Consider the following 13,317-nt stretch of genomic DNA (forward strand, 5'->3'; position numbering starts at 1 on the left):
GCCGGGTCCCGCTGCTGCGGCACCGCTGGTATGGCGGGGCCGTGAGCGGGGCACCCGCACGGTGCCCCGTCACGATGCGGGAGGGTCACCCGGGCAGCCCCTCCTTGGCACCCGCCGCTTCCTGCCCCCTGCCCCCGTGCCTGTGCCCATGCCCTGCCGCAGGGCCCTCCGCAGCCGGGTGCCAGTGGGGAACCCCAGCCCTCTCCCGGGGCGGTGCCGCCCTCCTCGGCCGGGAGCCAGTGCACCCGGGGCCACTGGCTTGGGGTACCCATCCCACAGCGGCAGGGAGCCAGGCTGTGCCCCTCCTGCTGCCAGGCCCCAGCACAGGCGGTTAGCCCCTGGATCGTGCCACTTGCCATCCTCAGCTCGGTACCTCACCTGTGCTCGGCCCTACCTGGGCAGTGCTGGCTCGCCCATGCTGGCTGGGGAAGCAGGCACCCAGAGCATGAAATACTGGGCCCTGCTCCTGCCACCCCACTTCCGCAGGCAAAGAGGAAGCACTGGGGCCCTGTGGGATGATGCTGAGCTGCGGAGCTTGGCACCGGCGAGGCCGGGCAGGTCTGGTGGATCTCACTGGGCAGCAAGGAGCCAGGTGGTACCCAGCTCCGGCCTCTGCCCCACGAATAACCAGCCCCAACCACGCCGAGCATCATGATCCATCTCAGCACATGGTGTCTGCAGCACCCTCCTTCCCTGTAACTTCCCAGCCAAGCTGTCCTTGCACCAGGCTGGCAGGTCCTGTGCTCACATGCCTCTGCAGACCCAGTGAGCACCCGAAACATCCCCCTGAGCTTCCAGTGTAGGAAGGGACACGGTGGCCCCTGCCATTGTGCCTGGCCTCGAGCATCCCACCATCGCCACGGTGTGCCAACCTCAGCGCATGTGCAGAGCAGGTGGCAGGTTGTCAAAATCTCAGCCAGCCGAGTGTTTGGCTACAAACCTCAGGGTGCAGAGGAAATGCTGCCAACAGTCAACCCAGGGAGTGTGTGCATCTGTGCGGTGTGGGGGCTGGGACATTTGGCCATGGGGGTGTCATGGCACCCTCTAGGCAGGGACGTCCCTGTCACCACTACCCTGGTGTTGGTTTCTATGGGGGGACGGGGGAGCTGTATGGGACGCCGAGGGACAGCATGCTCTCGCCCTGGTGTGCGGGGAGGCATTTGATTTGCCTCCAGCAGCCCGCACCAGGCTTGGCACACAGGAGGTGGCCTTTCCAATAGGCATTTCCCATCCAGGCATAAAACATGTCCCTGGGAAGCGAGGCCACGTCACCCAGCTCTGGAGGTGGGAGGTGGACATCTCATCTCTGAATCCATCTCAGGTGTCACAGTGGGAAACACTGTTCCTGTCCCCAGTGAGCAAAGCAGCTTGTTTACAGAGGCGAAGGCAGACACTTGACCTGGCCGGATCAGGAAGCACAGTGTAAACACGAAGGATCTAATCTGAGTTGCTTCTCCCCTTCAGGCAGTGCCTGCAGGACACTTCTGGCAGAGGCGCCCTGAAAGCTTGCGGTTTGTTTTAGGGTCGTAGCCAGGATGGTACCATATGCTTTTCCAGCTGCCCTGGCACACTGCAGGGAGGATCACTTCCCCAGGGGCTCCCACCTGTGTGTGAGGATGTTGCGGAGCCAGGATGCACCAGCTCAGTGATCCCTCTGTGAAACCTGCGTGGGAGCCCTGTGTGGTGCCTCCAGATGCTGGGGGCCACATGTGGCTACTGACCCCCCTCACCAAGGGACCCATGCAGGGTGACGGGGTGCAGACTGTGGGACCCTTCCTCCTGGGTCTTAGTCATGCTCCAGATCATCCCCCATCCCCGCTGCAGCCCCCAGCCTCTCTGCTGGGTAACAGGGAGAGGAACCTCCTTTCAGCAGGAGAAGGGTTAACAGGTCTGCCACTGAGCCAGCTGCTGTGACAAGGACCAGAGGAAGTGCTGCAGGAGCTGTTGCTCTCTGTCAGGCCTCAAAAGGAAGCTGTGCAAGGAGGGGAAACCCAGGGCTCAGTCCTTTTGGGGCTGCACACACAGGTCCCTTCCCTGCAAAGGGTTCTGCCCTGCTTGCGGGGTATCCACTGTTCTGGCCACCTGTGGCAGCTCTCAATGGCCGCCATAAAATACCCACCTTTGCTCAAGGGTTGGATTTGGCCCGAGATGTTGCAGGGAGCTTTTAGTCCTGGTGGCCATGTGAGGCTGAGTGTCTGTGTCACCTGGAGTGCATCCAGCTGACACAGGATGTCCCAGTGCTCCACAGGTGCAGGGCTTGGCCGTGGAGTAGTAGTGAGAAACACTGCAAAGCAGGATTTTGGTTTTAGAGCTGTAATGAAGTTCCTTGTCCATGTGGGAAGCATGCTGCCTGAGGCATTTATCTGCCTCAGTTGACCGTGGCCCAGCCTTGTGGTGCTTTGCAGCCCAAGAGCCTTTGTCCCATATCAGTTTATTGCAAAGTCCTCTGAGCCCTTCCCGTTGTGGGAGAGCCCAGGGTTGGGACAGTTTCGGGGAGAGGCAGCGCTGGGAGCTGGGATGCTCCTGTCTCCCATTCCTGGCAAAGCTGGGCCCAAAGCCCCCAGCCCTGGCAAGGGGCTGCACTCTTACGCAGGGAGCGTGAGCAGCTACATTGCCCCAGCCATCCCATAGGATGGTGCCCTACAAAGTGCCTCCGGAACGATTCCATTGGTTTCAGCAGCCTCTGGGTAGTGCCAGGTCCATCGGTGTGGGAGCTCCATTGGGGCTGAGGGTGTCTAGCGATGCTGTGCCAATGCTTCATTGTCACCCCTCCAGCCATGATCTGGCCATGGCGTCGGACTCCTCCAAAACAGAGACATCTCTTGACATGGGTTTTCCCTCTACATCCCAGGCCTGGATTGGGGGTTTCCGGGCTGGCTCCATCACATCCTGCGGGAACCACGTGAAGGCCAGCTGCCGCTGGATCGCATTCAATGCTGAGGCAGCAGGTGAGGCACAAGGGAAGGTGTGCCAAGCGCAGCTCGGAGTGGCGGGATGTATTTGCCCCTGTGATCCCTGCAGGGCTCATTGCTGGGTCAGCCCCACAGACCCCAAGAGGCATGAGGGCAAGTGGAGGAGGCTTTTCCAAGTTCTCCCAAAGGTGCTGACAGTCCCGCACCTCTTTGCTTGCATTGCAAAGCTGGGTGGTCCCCCTTTGTCCCAGGCTGGGGGGAGGTTCTTGGGAGCAATGTGTGGGCGATGGGCAGGCTAGTGACCTGCTCCTGCATCCTGTCCTGCAGGTGTGCTGGGCATTGTGCCACTGGAGTGTGAGGATGGAGGCAAGAGGACCATGTCTCAGCTCTGCTGCCACACAGGTGAGCTGGGTGTCTGCTGGCCCTGGTCCAGTTTGTTCCGTGCCTCCGCCACACTCTGCACCAGGGCACCAGGGAGTTGGGTACCACCTTCCACCTCCACAGGAGGCGTTTGGCCCAGCATGGTCTGTGCAGAGGGGCACAGGTGCTGAGTTCCAGCCTGGGGTGCCGTGTTGCACTGTCTGTTTCCCAGGCGAGGAGCTGGGGGAGCTGCTCAAGCCTTCAGGGACCATCACCCATGGGCAGGGTGACCCCTACAAGTCTCACTTGTGTGCGAGGCGCAAGCTGACTGAGCCGTGCTGACCACACAGGGCTTTGCCAGGCTGGGCTTTTGCTAAGGAGGCAAATTGATCCATGTCCCTTCATCTCTTGAGCTGCAGCAAGGCCTGGACAAGTAGCTCACACTCTTCCTCTAGCACACCCTTCCCATGTTACTTATTGCATGCCCTGAAGTTCCCAGTACACCCAGTGCCACCTTGGCAGAGGAGCTGGGGATGGCACCACCACGGGTGTACCCGGCTCCAGTGACGGGGGGGAACAGGCCAGACCAGTGGCTACGTGGCCCAGAGCAGCTCTGATGTGGGCAGAGTGAGTGCTGCAGGGGCAGAGGTGTCTGGCAGTGTTACCACTGGCAGAGGAGCGTGCGCCACAGAGGCAGAGGGCTTTGCCTCCTGCCCGGGCACAGGGGAGGAGTGGTGGAGAGCTCAGGGTATCCCTCTCCTGGTGTCAGAGCAGCAGTGCCTGCCTGGGGAGCACTGACCACCCCTTTCACAAAAATTGCACAAGAGCAGCAAGACAGGAGCCAGTCCCAGCACCAACTTCCTGCATGAAGTGCCTTGGCATCACTGCAGTATGGCACAAGTGTGCCCAGCCTGTCCTGCCTCCACCTGGCTTGGTCCTTGCCCCAGTGGCACAGGGCTGGGCACAGAGAGCTGCACCACGCTCTCAAGCAGGTGAGCGAGCTCTGCTGTGCCCAGGGGAGCGCTGGAGGGGTGCACAGGGAGTCAGCGCAACATTAATGGCTTCTTAATGAGATTTAGCATGAGCTCTTTGAAGCCAGCCTTGCCAGAGCAACGCCTCCAAAGCGAGGAAGGGATTTTTCTTTTCTGTCAGGGCAAATACAGCAGTGAGCTGCTCGCTTTTCACGTCTCCTGGGCCTGTCTCTCTGCAGCCTCCTGGAAGCGGAAAAGTACATAGTGACCTACTTTCCTGAGTGTGCCAAATGCATGCGAGGGGCTGCTGCTGGCAGTGCCAGCCTTTCTGCCACGGGGCCCTGCTGCTGGAGCTATGAGGAGCGTCCCTGCCACTGGCGTGCTGAGCTGGGGTGTTACAAAGGGAGCCTTGTCACCAACACGGCCCCAGCTGGCCGTGGCCTTGCTCGCTGGCATCCAGGCTGGCACAGACACCGTTGCGCTGTTTGTGCATCTCCCTGTGCCTCCTGGGGATCTCCGCCCTGAAATGAGAGCCAAACTTTGGTGGCGGTGTTAGATGGGGAGGTGCAATTGCATAGTGCTGCCTTTCAGGGCTCCCTTTCCTCAGGAAGGGGTGCAAGACCCTGATGGACAACATGGAGGGGCTTAGGCTCTCGCAGCAAAGCTGAGCTCCTCCAAAATGCCTCGGTGAGGCTGGATCTGACCCCAGCTGCCCGCGCCTGCCTGCACATATGTGTGTATGAAAAGGGTCTGAGGCAAAGGGGAAGAGCAAAGGTGGGCAGACACACTGACTGCAGGGGTAAAGTGAGGACAAACCTCTGCCCTTCTCCTTCCAGATGTGGTGACAGACTTTGACTTCTCGCCCTTTGATCAGCTCCTGCTGGCTACAGGCTCTGCTGATGAGATGGTGAGTGCTCGGTGCCAGGGTTCCCAAGAGGGCACCCTGTGTCCCCAGGTGTGTCTCTGGGATTCACTGTAGAGGCTGGAGGAGGTGAAGCCAGAGTGATGGGAATAAAAGGAACCTGGGGTGGAGGGTGCCAGCCTTGGGGAACGGTGTGGGATGTCCCTAGATTGTGGGGGACAGGGCAGATGGTGTCAGCCAGCGATCAGCCTTCTCCCACCTGGGATGTCTGCAGCTCTGATCCCACCGAGCCATGATGATGGGTGGCCTGCTGTTCTCAGGGACCAAAGCCTGGAAAAGCAGCAAACACAGGTCAAGCGCTGCTGGCACCCAGGAGGGTCTGGCTCGCCTGCCTGGGGACTGACCCACCTCTCCCTGGGGCTGCAGGTGAAGGTGTGGCGCCTGCCTGAGAGCGGCCAGGACATGCCCAGTGGCGCGGGGCTGACCCTGAGGTCCGGGGGGTGCCCGGTGGATGTGCTGCAGTTCCACCCCACAGCGGATGGCGTCCTGGCCAGCGGTGCAGGGAAGCGAGTCACCATCTGGGACGTGGGGCAGCAGCAACCGCTGACAGGTAGGCATGGCCGAGCCTGCCAGCTCCTGCCCACGACATGTATCACACCTTGCTGGTGCCTGGGCTCAAGCAACAGGCTCAAGCCTGGACCTCGATGTCACTGAACAGGTAGCATGGGTGGCTTTTTGGGCAGGGAGCACTGCAGCCCCTCGTGTGTGCATGGGCTCCCCTGCGCTCTGCTGTAGCAGTGTAAAAGGCTCCTCGACTGCCCAGGGTGTCTGTAGCAGCTTTGCTGGCGAGCCCCTGGGGTGACAGGTCCTTCTCCCTGCATGTCCCAGTGTGTGGGTAGACGTGGGTGTGCTGTGGGCTGTTGCTGACCAGCCTTGCCCATACTTAAGGTAACCCGATGGGGAGAGGAGGCTGGGTGGCAGCGTGGGGTGTTAAGTGCCCTGTGGCTTTCCCAGGGTTCCTCCCCTTCGGATTGAGATGCCAGCAGCATGGGGATGTTCCCTGCACAGACACAGCAGCATCCCGGTGCATCCTGACCCATGCTCTGGCTGCCACCGGCCCTTTGGAAAGACCAGATATTTTCCCCTGGCAAGTGCTCTGGTGCTCACGGGTAGGAGAGCGATGGCTCCTGCCGGTGTGCCTGCTTCATCTGCGGGGGGAGCCCTGCTTGATCGCGGTGCTGAGCCTGCTTTCCTCCCACAGCCCTGGACTCCCATGGGGACCAGCTGCAAAGCCTGACCTGGAAGCGAGATGGTCGCCTCCTCAGCACCTCCTGCAAGGTGAGCGGCTCACATGGGCGACCTCACGCAGCACGGCACGGTCAGGCCGGCTGCTGTCTGCACCCTGGTCGTAGGGGGCACACGGTGGTCCTGTTCTGGGGAGAAAAGGGCAGAAATGGGGTCGGTGAGCAGTGCTGGAGCCGAGGAGGATGGGAGCACTAGATGGCGCCTGCTGCTCGCGGCCCGCACGCTGCCAGACATGCTTGCAAACGGCTTGTGCGCAGGCCTTGCATGGAGGGCAGGCGTGCAGGCCGAGCGCGCAGGCTGAGCCCGCAGGCCCAGCGCGGAGGTTAAGCGCTCAGGCCCAGCGTGGAGGCTGAGCGCGCAGGCCCAGCGTGGAGGCTGAGCCCGCAGGCCCAGCATGGAGGCTGAGTGCTCAGGCCCAGCATGGAGGCTGAGCCCGCAGGCCCAGCATGGAGGCTAAGCGTGCAGGCCGAGCACGCAGGCTGAGCGTGCAGGCCCAGCATGGAGGCTGAGCCCGCAGGCCGAGCGCGCAGGCTGAGCCTGCAGGCCCAGCATGGAGGCTGAGCGCGCAGGCCCAGCAGGGAGGCTAAGGGTGCAGGCCAAGCACGCTGCCAAGCCCCCAGGCCATGCACAGAGGCCAGGTGAGCAGGACTGAGTGTGCAAGCCCAGCTGAGCGCACAGACCAAGCCTGCAGGCTGAGCGAGCTGCCAGCCCGCCTCGTGCTGAGGGCGGAGGCTAAGCATGGGGGCTGAGCAAGCAGGTGGGCCCGAGATGGAGCATCAAGGCTGGTCAAGGATGCAGACTAAGTGTGCAGGCTAAGCGAGCAGTGGAGCCCCATACCAAGTGTGCAGGCTGAGCACAGAGGCTAAAACCCCAAGCCATGCCATCTGGGTTGTGGGTCAGCCCCCAAGCTGTGCCGTGTGGCCCCTGAGGCCCGCAGCACTGCTGTGCTGTGCCGTGCCATGTGGGTCTAGCCAGCGAAGCGTGCACTTCCCAAACAGCACCCTGGCAGCAAGGCTGGCACAGGGTCACCTCCCTGCTGCCTCTGCACCCCAGCCAGCCCTTTCCAAAGGGTGTCCCATGCCCTGTTTGGTGCTGGGCAGGAAAGGGCTTGCTCCCCTGCCTGTGGGGATGCTGTGGAGCCCTGGCAGGATGGCATCTGAGGGTTGGGCTTCAGCACTGGCTCTACATTGGAGGTTCCCCCCTTGTCTGGGAGCAGTTTTGAGGGTGTTGGGGTCCTGGTGAGACTGTGGGGGTCCAGGGGGTGTGCCCCTGCCTATGATGTGGTGCAGGACCTGGAGGACACTGTGCAAGCCGTCCATAGGGGCAGGCACTGCAGGCAGGAAAATCCTGGGCAGGAAGGAGGAGTGCTGCTTGCTCCAGCCTTCTGCCTAATATGGCCTGACATCCCCCTGGCCCCAGGGTCCTTAACCCTCCTCTGTTTTCTTTTTATCTCAACAGGACAAGAAACTGCGGATCTTTGACCCCCGAGCCAGCCCAGCTGCCTCCCAGGTACTGTCCTTCCCGGGTGTCCTGGGCAACATGGTGCAGGCAGCCCTGCCTGACCGGGGTGCCCACTGCCTGCCCTAGCTTGGGGTTGGTGCCCCAAACTGTTCCAGCCCTGGCACAGCTTGGGAGAGGCAATGTGACAGCATGGGCTGAGGGCAGGGGGAATAGGCACCCTCCTCCTCTGCTCCAGTGGGGTTCAGCACAGGGGATCCCTGCCCTCCTGCTGGGGCCAGCAAGCTCCCCTGGTGCACTGGCATGCTGCTGCTGGGTCTGTCTGTCTGCAGGCAGCAATCCCGAGCCCTGTGGGCATGAGGGCTGCAGCAGGGCTGTGAGCTCCCAGGCTCTGCGCTGCTGTGCAGGAGCTGAGCGAAAGGCTCTTGGGGACGAGGACCTGCCAAGGGTAAGGGCTGGGCGGCTGGATCCGCACAGCTCAGCAAATAACAGCGATTAGGAAATAAGTAGAGGACTTAAGCCTTGATGTCAAGTTTAAACAGCCTCTTATTAGAGGTTTCCTGCGGCTTGGGGACTTTGGCTGCCGGCGGTCGCCATCCCTCACTGTAGAAGGGGCTGGAAGCCTTTGGGAGGGAAGGGATGCAGTGGAGAGCAGGGCAAGAGGGCCACAGCAGGCTGTGCTGTTCGTTCCTTGCGCCTCTCCTGCTGCTGGCCCATGGGCGCAGGAAGCCAACAGCCCCCAGTGCCTGTGCTTGGGCACTGGCCGGAGGGAGCTGGTGCTCTGGCACTGCGCTGCACCAGCACTCTCCTGCTGCTGGCTGCTTCTGTGTAGAGCTTGGGTGCTGAGCTCCTGTAAGGCCCCTGGATGCTTTCTGCGGGTACAAGCAGCATGCTGACCCTTCAGGCAGCCTTATAAACATAACAAACACAATATATAAATATAAACCCAGCAGTTACACGTGCAAGTGAGCCAGGGCAAAGTGCTCCCAGCCCTCAAGTGGCCCACCCCCACGATGCTCCCCTGCACCGGGTGCCACTCAGCATGGCTGGAAGGTACCAGTCTCTGCTCCCAAATTCATCCTGTGCCTATCCACCGACTGCCCCAGGCGCTGCTCCCCTCCCTGCCTGCCCCTGCTTCTCCCCCTGCCAGACCTGTCGGCTTGTATAACGGCATTTCGGCAAAGCTGCGAGCGCAATGGGCTTGAGCCAAGTCTCCTGGGGAGGGTGGACTCTGTCTCGCTGAGCTATTAAAAATAACGCGTGAATGATGGTGGCTGTTCAAAGCAGGCAGCTCACTTCCCTCTGCTGCCATCTGATCCAGCTCGGGGCCAGCGCTCAGGGTTTGCCAAGAGAAATATGCACCTTCGCTGCTGCAGCCGAGCACTGCCGCACCGCAGCCCTAACCCCAGCCGGCTGAGAATTGATGAAGATGTTTAGTCTTGGAGAAGTACTGTGCTGAAGGGGAAAACTTTAAAATGCCATAAATCCTCTGGAAGTTTGCACAGGTCTTGCTTAGCCAAAAGGAATAACACTCCTGTGTTTTGTTTTCTCTTTTTTGCCCGGTTGATGAAGGGCTGGGTTATTTGGAAAGGCTCCTTCTCCCCTGGGCCAGCACAGTTACGAAACCGGGTGATGCCGGGGCCGCCGTGCGGTGCCAGCACCTTGTGAGCTCCCGGCTTTGAAGTCGCCCAGTTATTCACAGTGGTGAGTGAGGTGAGCAGTGTGATGGGTTTTCCAGCTGGGCTGGCCCCTGCAGCACTGCGGGCTGGGTTTCCTCCACAGCAGGCGAAGGGCTGAGGCTCAGCACCGCTGCCGACTCACCCTAGTCCCTTTGCGGTGCACAGTGCCGAGGCCAGCCTTGGCAGAGGTCTCCTTCTCTTGCTGGTTTTCTTAATTTGCCAAGGATGCCTCATTAAACCATTCTTTTTTTTAGAGGAGGGGAAAAGGATGAGAAGGAGCTAAAATAAGAGCCTCGGGAGCAGGGAGGAGGGGTCACCGTCGCGGTGCCTTGATGCCTGACAGTGCTCTCGGGTCTCGTGGATGCAGCACGCACGGGGCTGGGGACTGAGGATGGGTGGGAGGAGAGAGACTCCAGGGTCAGGCTGGCAGGCTGCCCGCACCCTGTGGCTGTGCCCTTGATGGGGGCCTGACCCCCCCATTCCTGGCTACATCTGTCGCAGCTATTTTGAGCAAGTCCCAGCAGCGGGCAGAAGCCTGTGACGCCACAAGAGCAGCATCACTGGGGTCTAGCTGACCCCACAGGGTGCCCAGTATGTACACATGGCCATGATTTCCCTTGGGACAGCAGTGACCTCATCCTGCTGGACCCCCAGCCCCTCGTTACTGTGTCTGGGCTAGAGCAGGGAGCTGCAACTGCAGCAGCCCCTTTGCAAGCACTGGGGCTGTGCTTGCACCCTTGTTGCTGCTCAGCGTGCCTCCTCGGGGCACCTAAACTGGCAGTGGAGATGCCAGGACCACCCCTTTGCTGCAGCAGGTCCTGCTGTGCCTCCCCGTGCAGCCCTGTTCTGCCTGCCTGGCTGGGTCTGGGTCCAAGTGCCGCCGTCCTTCTGGAGTGGTCCCAAGGTTCCCGTCCTCTGCCTCATCTCCTGCCAAGGCCACGTTGCCCCGGCCACAGCCTGCCCTCGCCTCCCACGGGCGTTGGTGGTCACCCATCTCACCTTCACCCCATCACATCCCCTCCCTCTCAGCTTCAGCTCTGCTGTGGCTTGGCACTTCTCTGCTCCCACCCTTGCCCACCCCACAATGCCTGGGAAAACCCTGCAAAACAGCGTTCCTACGTTCCCTTGGGCCATGCCCTTGGGGTGCTTTGTGCACCAGCCACGACTTTTCAGGCACAGGGGCCCAGGGCTCAGGGACAGGGTGATGAACGGGGGGTCGGAGCACCGGGAGGGTGCCCATACGCCAGCTGATGCCCTGGGTGGGTCACCAGGACCAGTGTAGGGCAGCGATTTGGGTATGGCGTGGGGTGCTAAGGTGGCATCTCTGCTTGCCTGCTCCCCCGGCCACCCTCTCCTCTGATTCCTGGCAGGCCCTGGGTCCCTGGGCTTCCTCTCCCCAGGGCTGGTGGGGGCAAGCTGGGCACACAGTGCCCTGCCTGCACAGTGGACTGGGGTCTTGCCTGTCCTCTAAAGCAGCGCTCTCCAAAGCACGGTGCACAGGGCTATCCGTGGTGGCACAGGGAGAAAATATTAGACCTTCAGCTGTACCCACGTATCATTTATACATCAATCAATGTATATCTGCTGGGGGTGCATCCTCAAAAATATTTACTGACAGGGGTGTGCAATCAAAAACACTTGGAGACGCTGCTGGAAAGAAGGGAGGTGGCTCCCGGGGCAGAAATCTGCTACATGGCAGGGACCATCCCACGCCATGTGGGCTGCGTGGCCACACATGAGCCGGTGCCCCGGTTTGGTGCAGCACAGCCATGTCCAGTGGACATAGCATCTCCCCAGGCCAGCGGTGTGCAAAGCTGATGGGCCACATCCCGCCCCCGCACGCTGTGCGCTCGCGCGAGGGACTGTGTGCATCTGGCCAGCACCTGGCTCCCATTATGGGGCCGGGGTGGGCGCCGCCGGTGCCGGGCTGCGGGGCCGCCGCCGAGTGCAGCTAGTGTGGGATGCAGAGGAGCCGGCTTCGTTCTCACGAGAAACTTCCCCCGCCAGAATTTCAGCAGGACCGGGGGCGAGGGAACGGCCGTGCGTACTGGGTGAGCACACACTCCTGCTCACGTTTTAATGAGCTCTGTTTTAACAAGCGGGTCTGGGAGCTGAGGGAGGCTGGGGACAGATCAGAGGGTGTCCCTGTGGGTTTTTACCCCCACCTTGTGGGCCACGTTGGGGAAAGAGCTCACTGCCTGGGAGCACCCAGGGCTTGCAGCCCTCCACACGTGCCTGATGTGGGGCAGGACCATGCTGTCCCACCAAGGCCAGTGGTGCCCCGCCTTTGCCTATGGCCCCAGGGGTGGGAGAGGGACTCCAGCCCCTCTTCCAGACCATGGCCACCATCCCATGGGCTGCATCAGCCCCCGCCACGATGGGAGAGCACATCAAGGAGAGGGTTTCTATGGGCATCAGGGTGATGCTGTGGTGAGGCAGAGACCAGGCTGGGGTAACCTGGCTGTGCCCACAGCCAGGACCCCACAGACCCTGATGTGTCACCTCTGCCCAGGATCCGGCTGTCAGCCCAGGGCCGGTTGGGGACCACTCGCCGGGGGAAGACGCATCAAGACATAGAGAGACTTTTAGCCTTCCTCCCCCCACCCCATCAGAATGGTATCCTATGCTGGGGTCACCCCGGGGGTACCTGACTCCCAGCCTCAGCAGCGGCTTCCTCCAGGCTGGGGGAAGGTCCACAGCATCCCACATTCCCAAGGAGACCGTGGGAAGTTTTGAAAAAGTTGGCCTGGCTCTGGGCTGCCTATTTATAGCACTGTGAGCCCAGCGCTCTCATGCTTCTGTTCCCCAGCGTAGCTGCACGGGACTGTTTATATTTCCTCTGCTCTGCTTCCCCCTCGTCTGTCCTTCCCAGGAATGCCGCTTGGTATGGCAGACATGGGGAAGTCGAGGAGGATTTGGGATGAGCCAACAGCATCATGAAGGATACAGGGGCGCAGGGACACCTGCTCGCCCTCGCCAGGGTGCCCTTCTCTCCTGCTGGGGACAGCCTCAACTACTCCACAGGGTGCGGGCATGAGGGCACAGGTCGGCGCCTTGCTTACTTAGGGCAGGGTCTCTGGCATGGTATTTTGGGAACCCCCCCAGCTTGCTGCCTGAGCTGGGGCTCCTGGCAGGCTCATACTCAAGAGGGCAAAGGTGTTTTGGGGATTTGATAAGAGCCTTGTAGCAGGCCTTGTGGGGCTGGTGGCTGCAAGAAGCGATGCGATGCAGGAGAGGAGAGATGGGTGTGGATGGGTGCTGCAGTCTGCCCAGCCCACATGGACCTGCTCCTGTCTCAGCCCCACACCTGGGCATCTGTGCCAAGGTGGGATGTGGTGGGGGCTGTCCCTGTGGAAGCCCGCTTGCCTCCCTGCCCTTGCTGGGCCAGCAGCATCCTTGGGGACATTGTGTTGGCCTCGCCAAGGGCAGGAGGGGCTGGACAGAGACAGGGGGCTGTGCTGGCAGTGGGGTGGGATAGGCAGATCCTGCTTGGTGCTGAGGGCGCCCAGCTCCCCCTGGCACACGGGGGCACCGCAGCGATGCTGCCCTGGCTGATGGGATTAGGGGGGTTGCATGGGCAGGAGGGGGCTCACCCCAGTCCATCCTCACCATGTCTCAGTCACCCCACACCTGGCAGCGGTCAGGGGCCAGTGCCGGCAGTGTGATGGTTGCACTGTGTGCGGTGGCTGGGATCTCTGCACTCCCTCTGGGGGCAGGTGTCAGCTCAGGGTTTCCCCAGGCTCTGGGCAGAGCCCAGGAGTGGGGATGAA

The 13,317-nt window shown here is 61.4% G+C and overlaps 1 protein-coding gene across 5 annotated transcripts in view; it reads left to right on the top strand.

Annotated features, from left to right (window-relative positions):
• CORO7 (coronin 7) overlaps nucleotides 1-13,317 on the top strand; it is a 38,208-nt gene that overhangs the window by 223 nt on the left and 24,668 nt on the right. For 3 of the 5 annotated variants that reach the window (XM_075106016.1, XM_075106019.1, XM_075106018.1), the window contains exons 2-7: nucleotides 2,852-2,948; nucleotides 3,240-3,314; nucleotides 5,080-5,150; nucleotides 5,532-5,715; nucleotides 6,367-6,443; nucleotides 7,869-7,919. In XM_075106016.1, the coding sequence (XP_074962117.1) occupies nucleotides 2,852-2,948; nucleotides 3,240-3,314; nucleotides 5,080-5,150; nucleotides 5,532-5,715; nucleotides 6,367-6,443; nucleotides 7,869-7,919 (555 nt within the window). Of the gene's footprint in view, nucleotides 1-2,775; nucleotides 2,949-3,239; nucleotides 3,315-5,079; nucleotides 5,151-5,531; nucleotides 5,716-6,366; nucleotides 6,444-7,868; nucleotides 7,920-11,493; nucleotides 11,599-13,317 lie in introns of those variants that run through there. The other 2 variants (XM_075106017.1, XM_075106021.1) reach the window with 2 other exon arrangements.

This window comes from Phalacrocorax aristotelis, chromosome 10, assembly GCF_949628215.1.
Source record: "Phalacrocorax aristotelis chromosome 10, bGulAri2.1, whole genome shotgun sequence".
Classification (NCBI taxonomy): domain Eukaryota; kingdom Metazoa; phylum Chordata; class Aves; order Suliformes; family Phalacrocoracidae; genus Phalacrocorax; species Phalacrocorax aristotelis.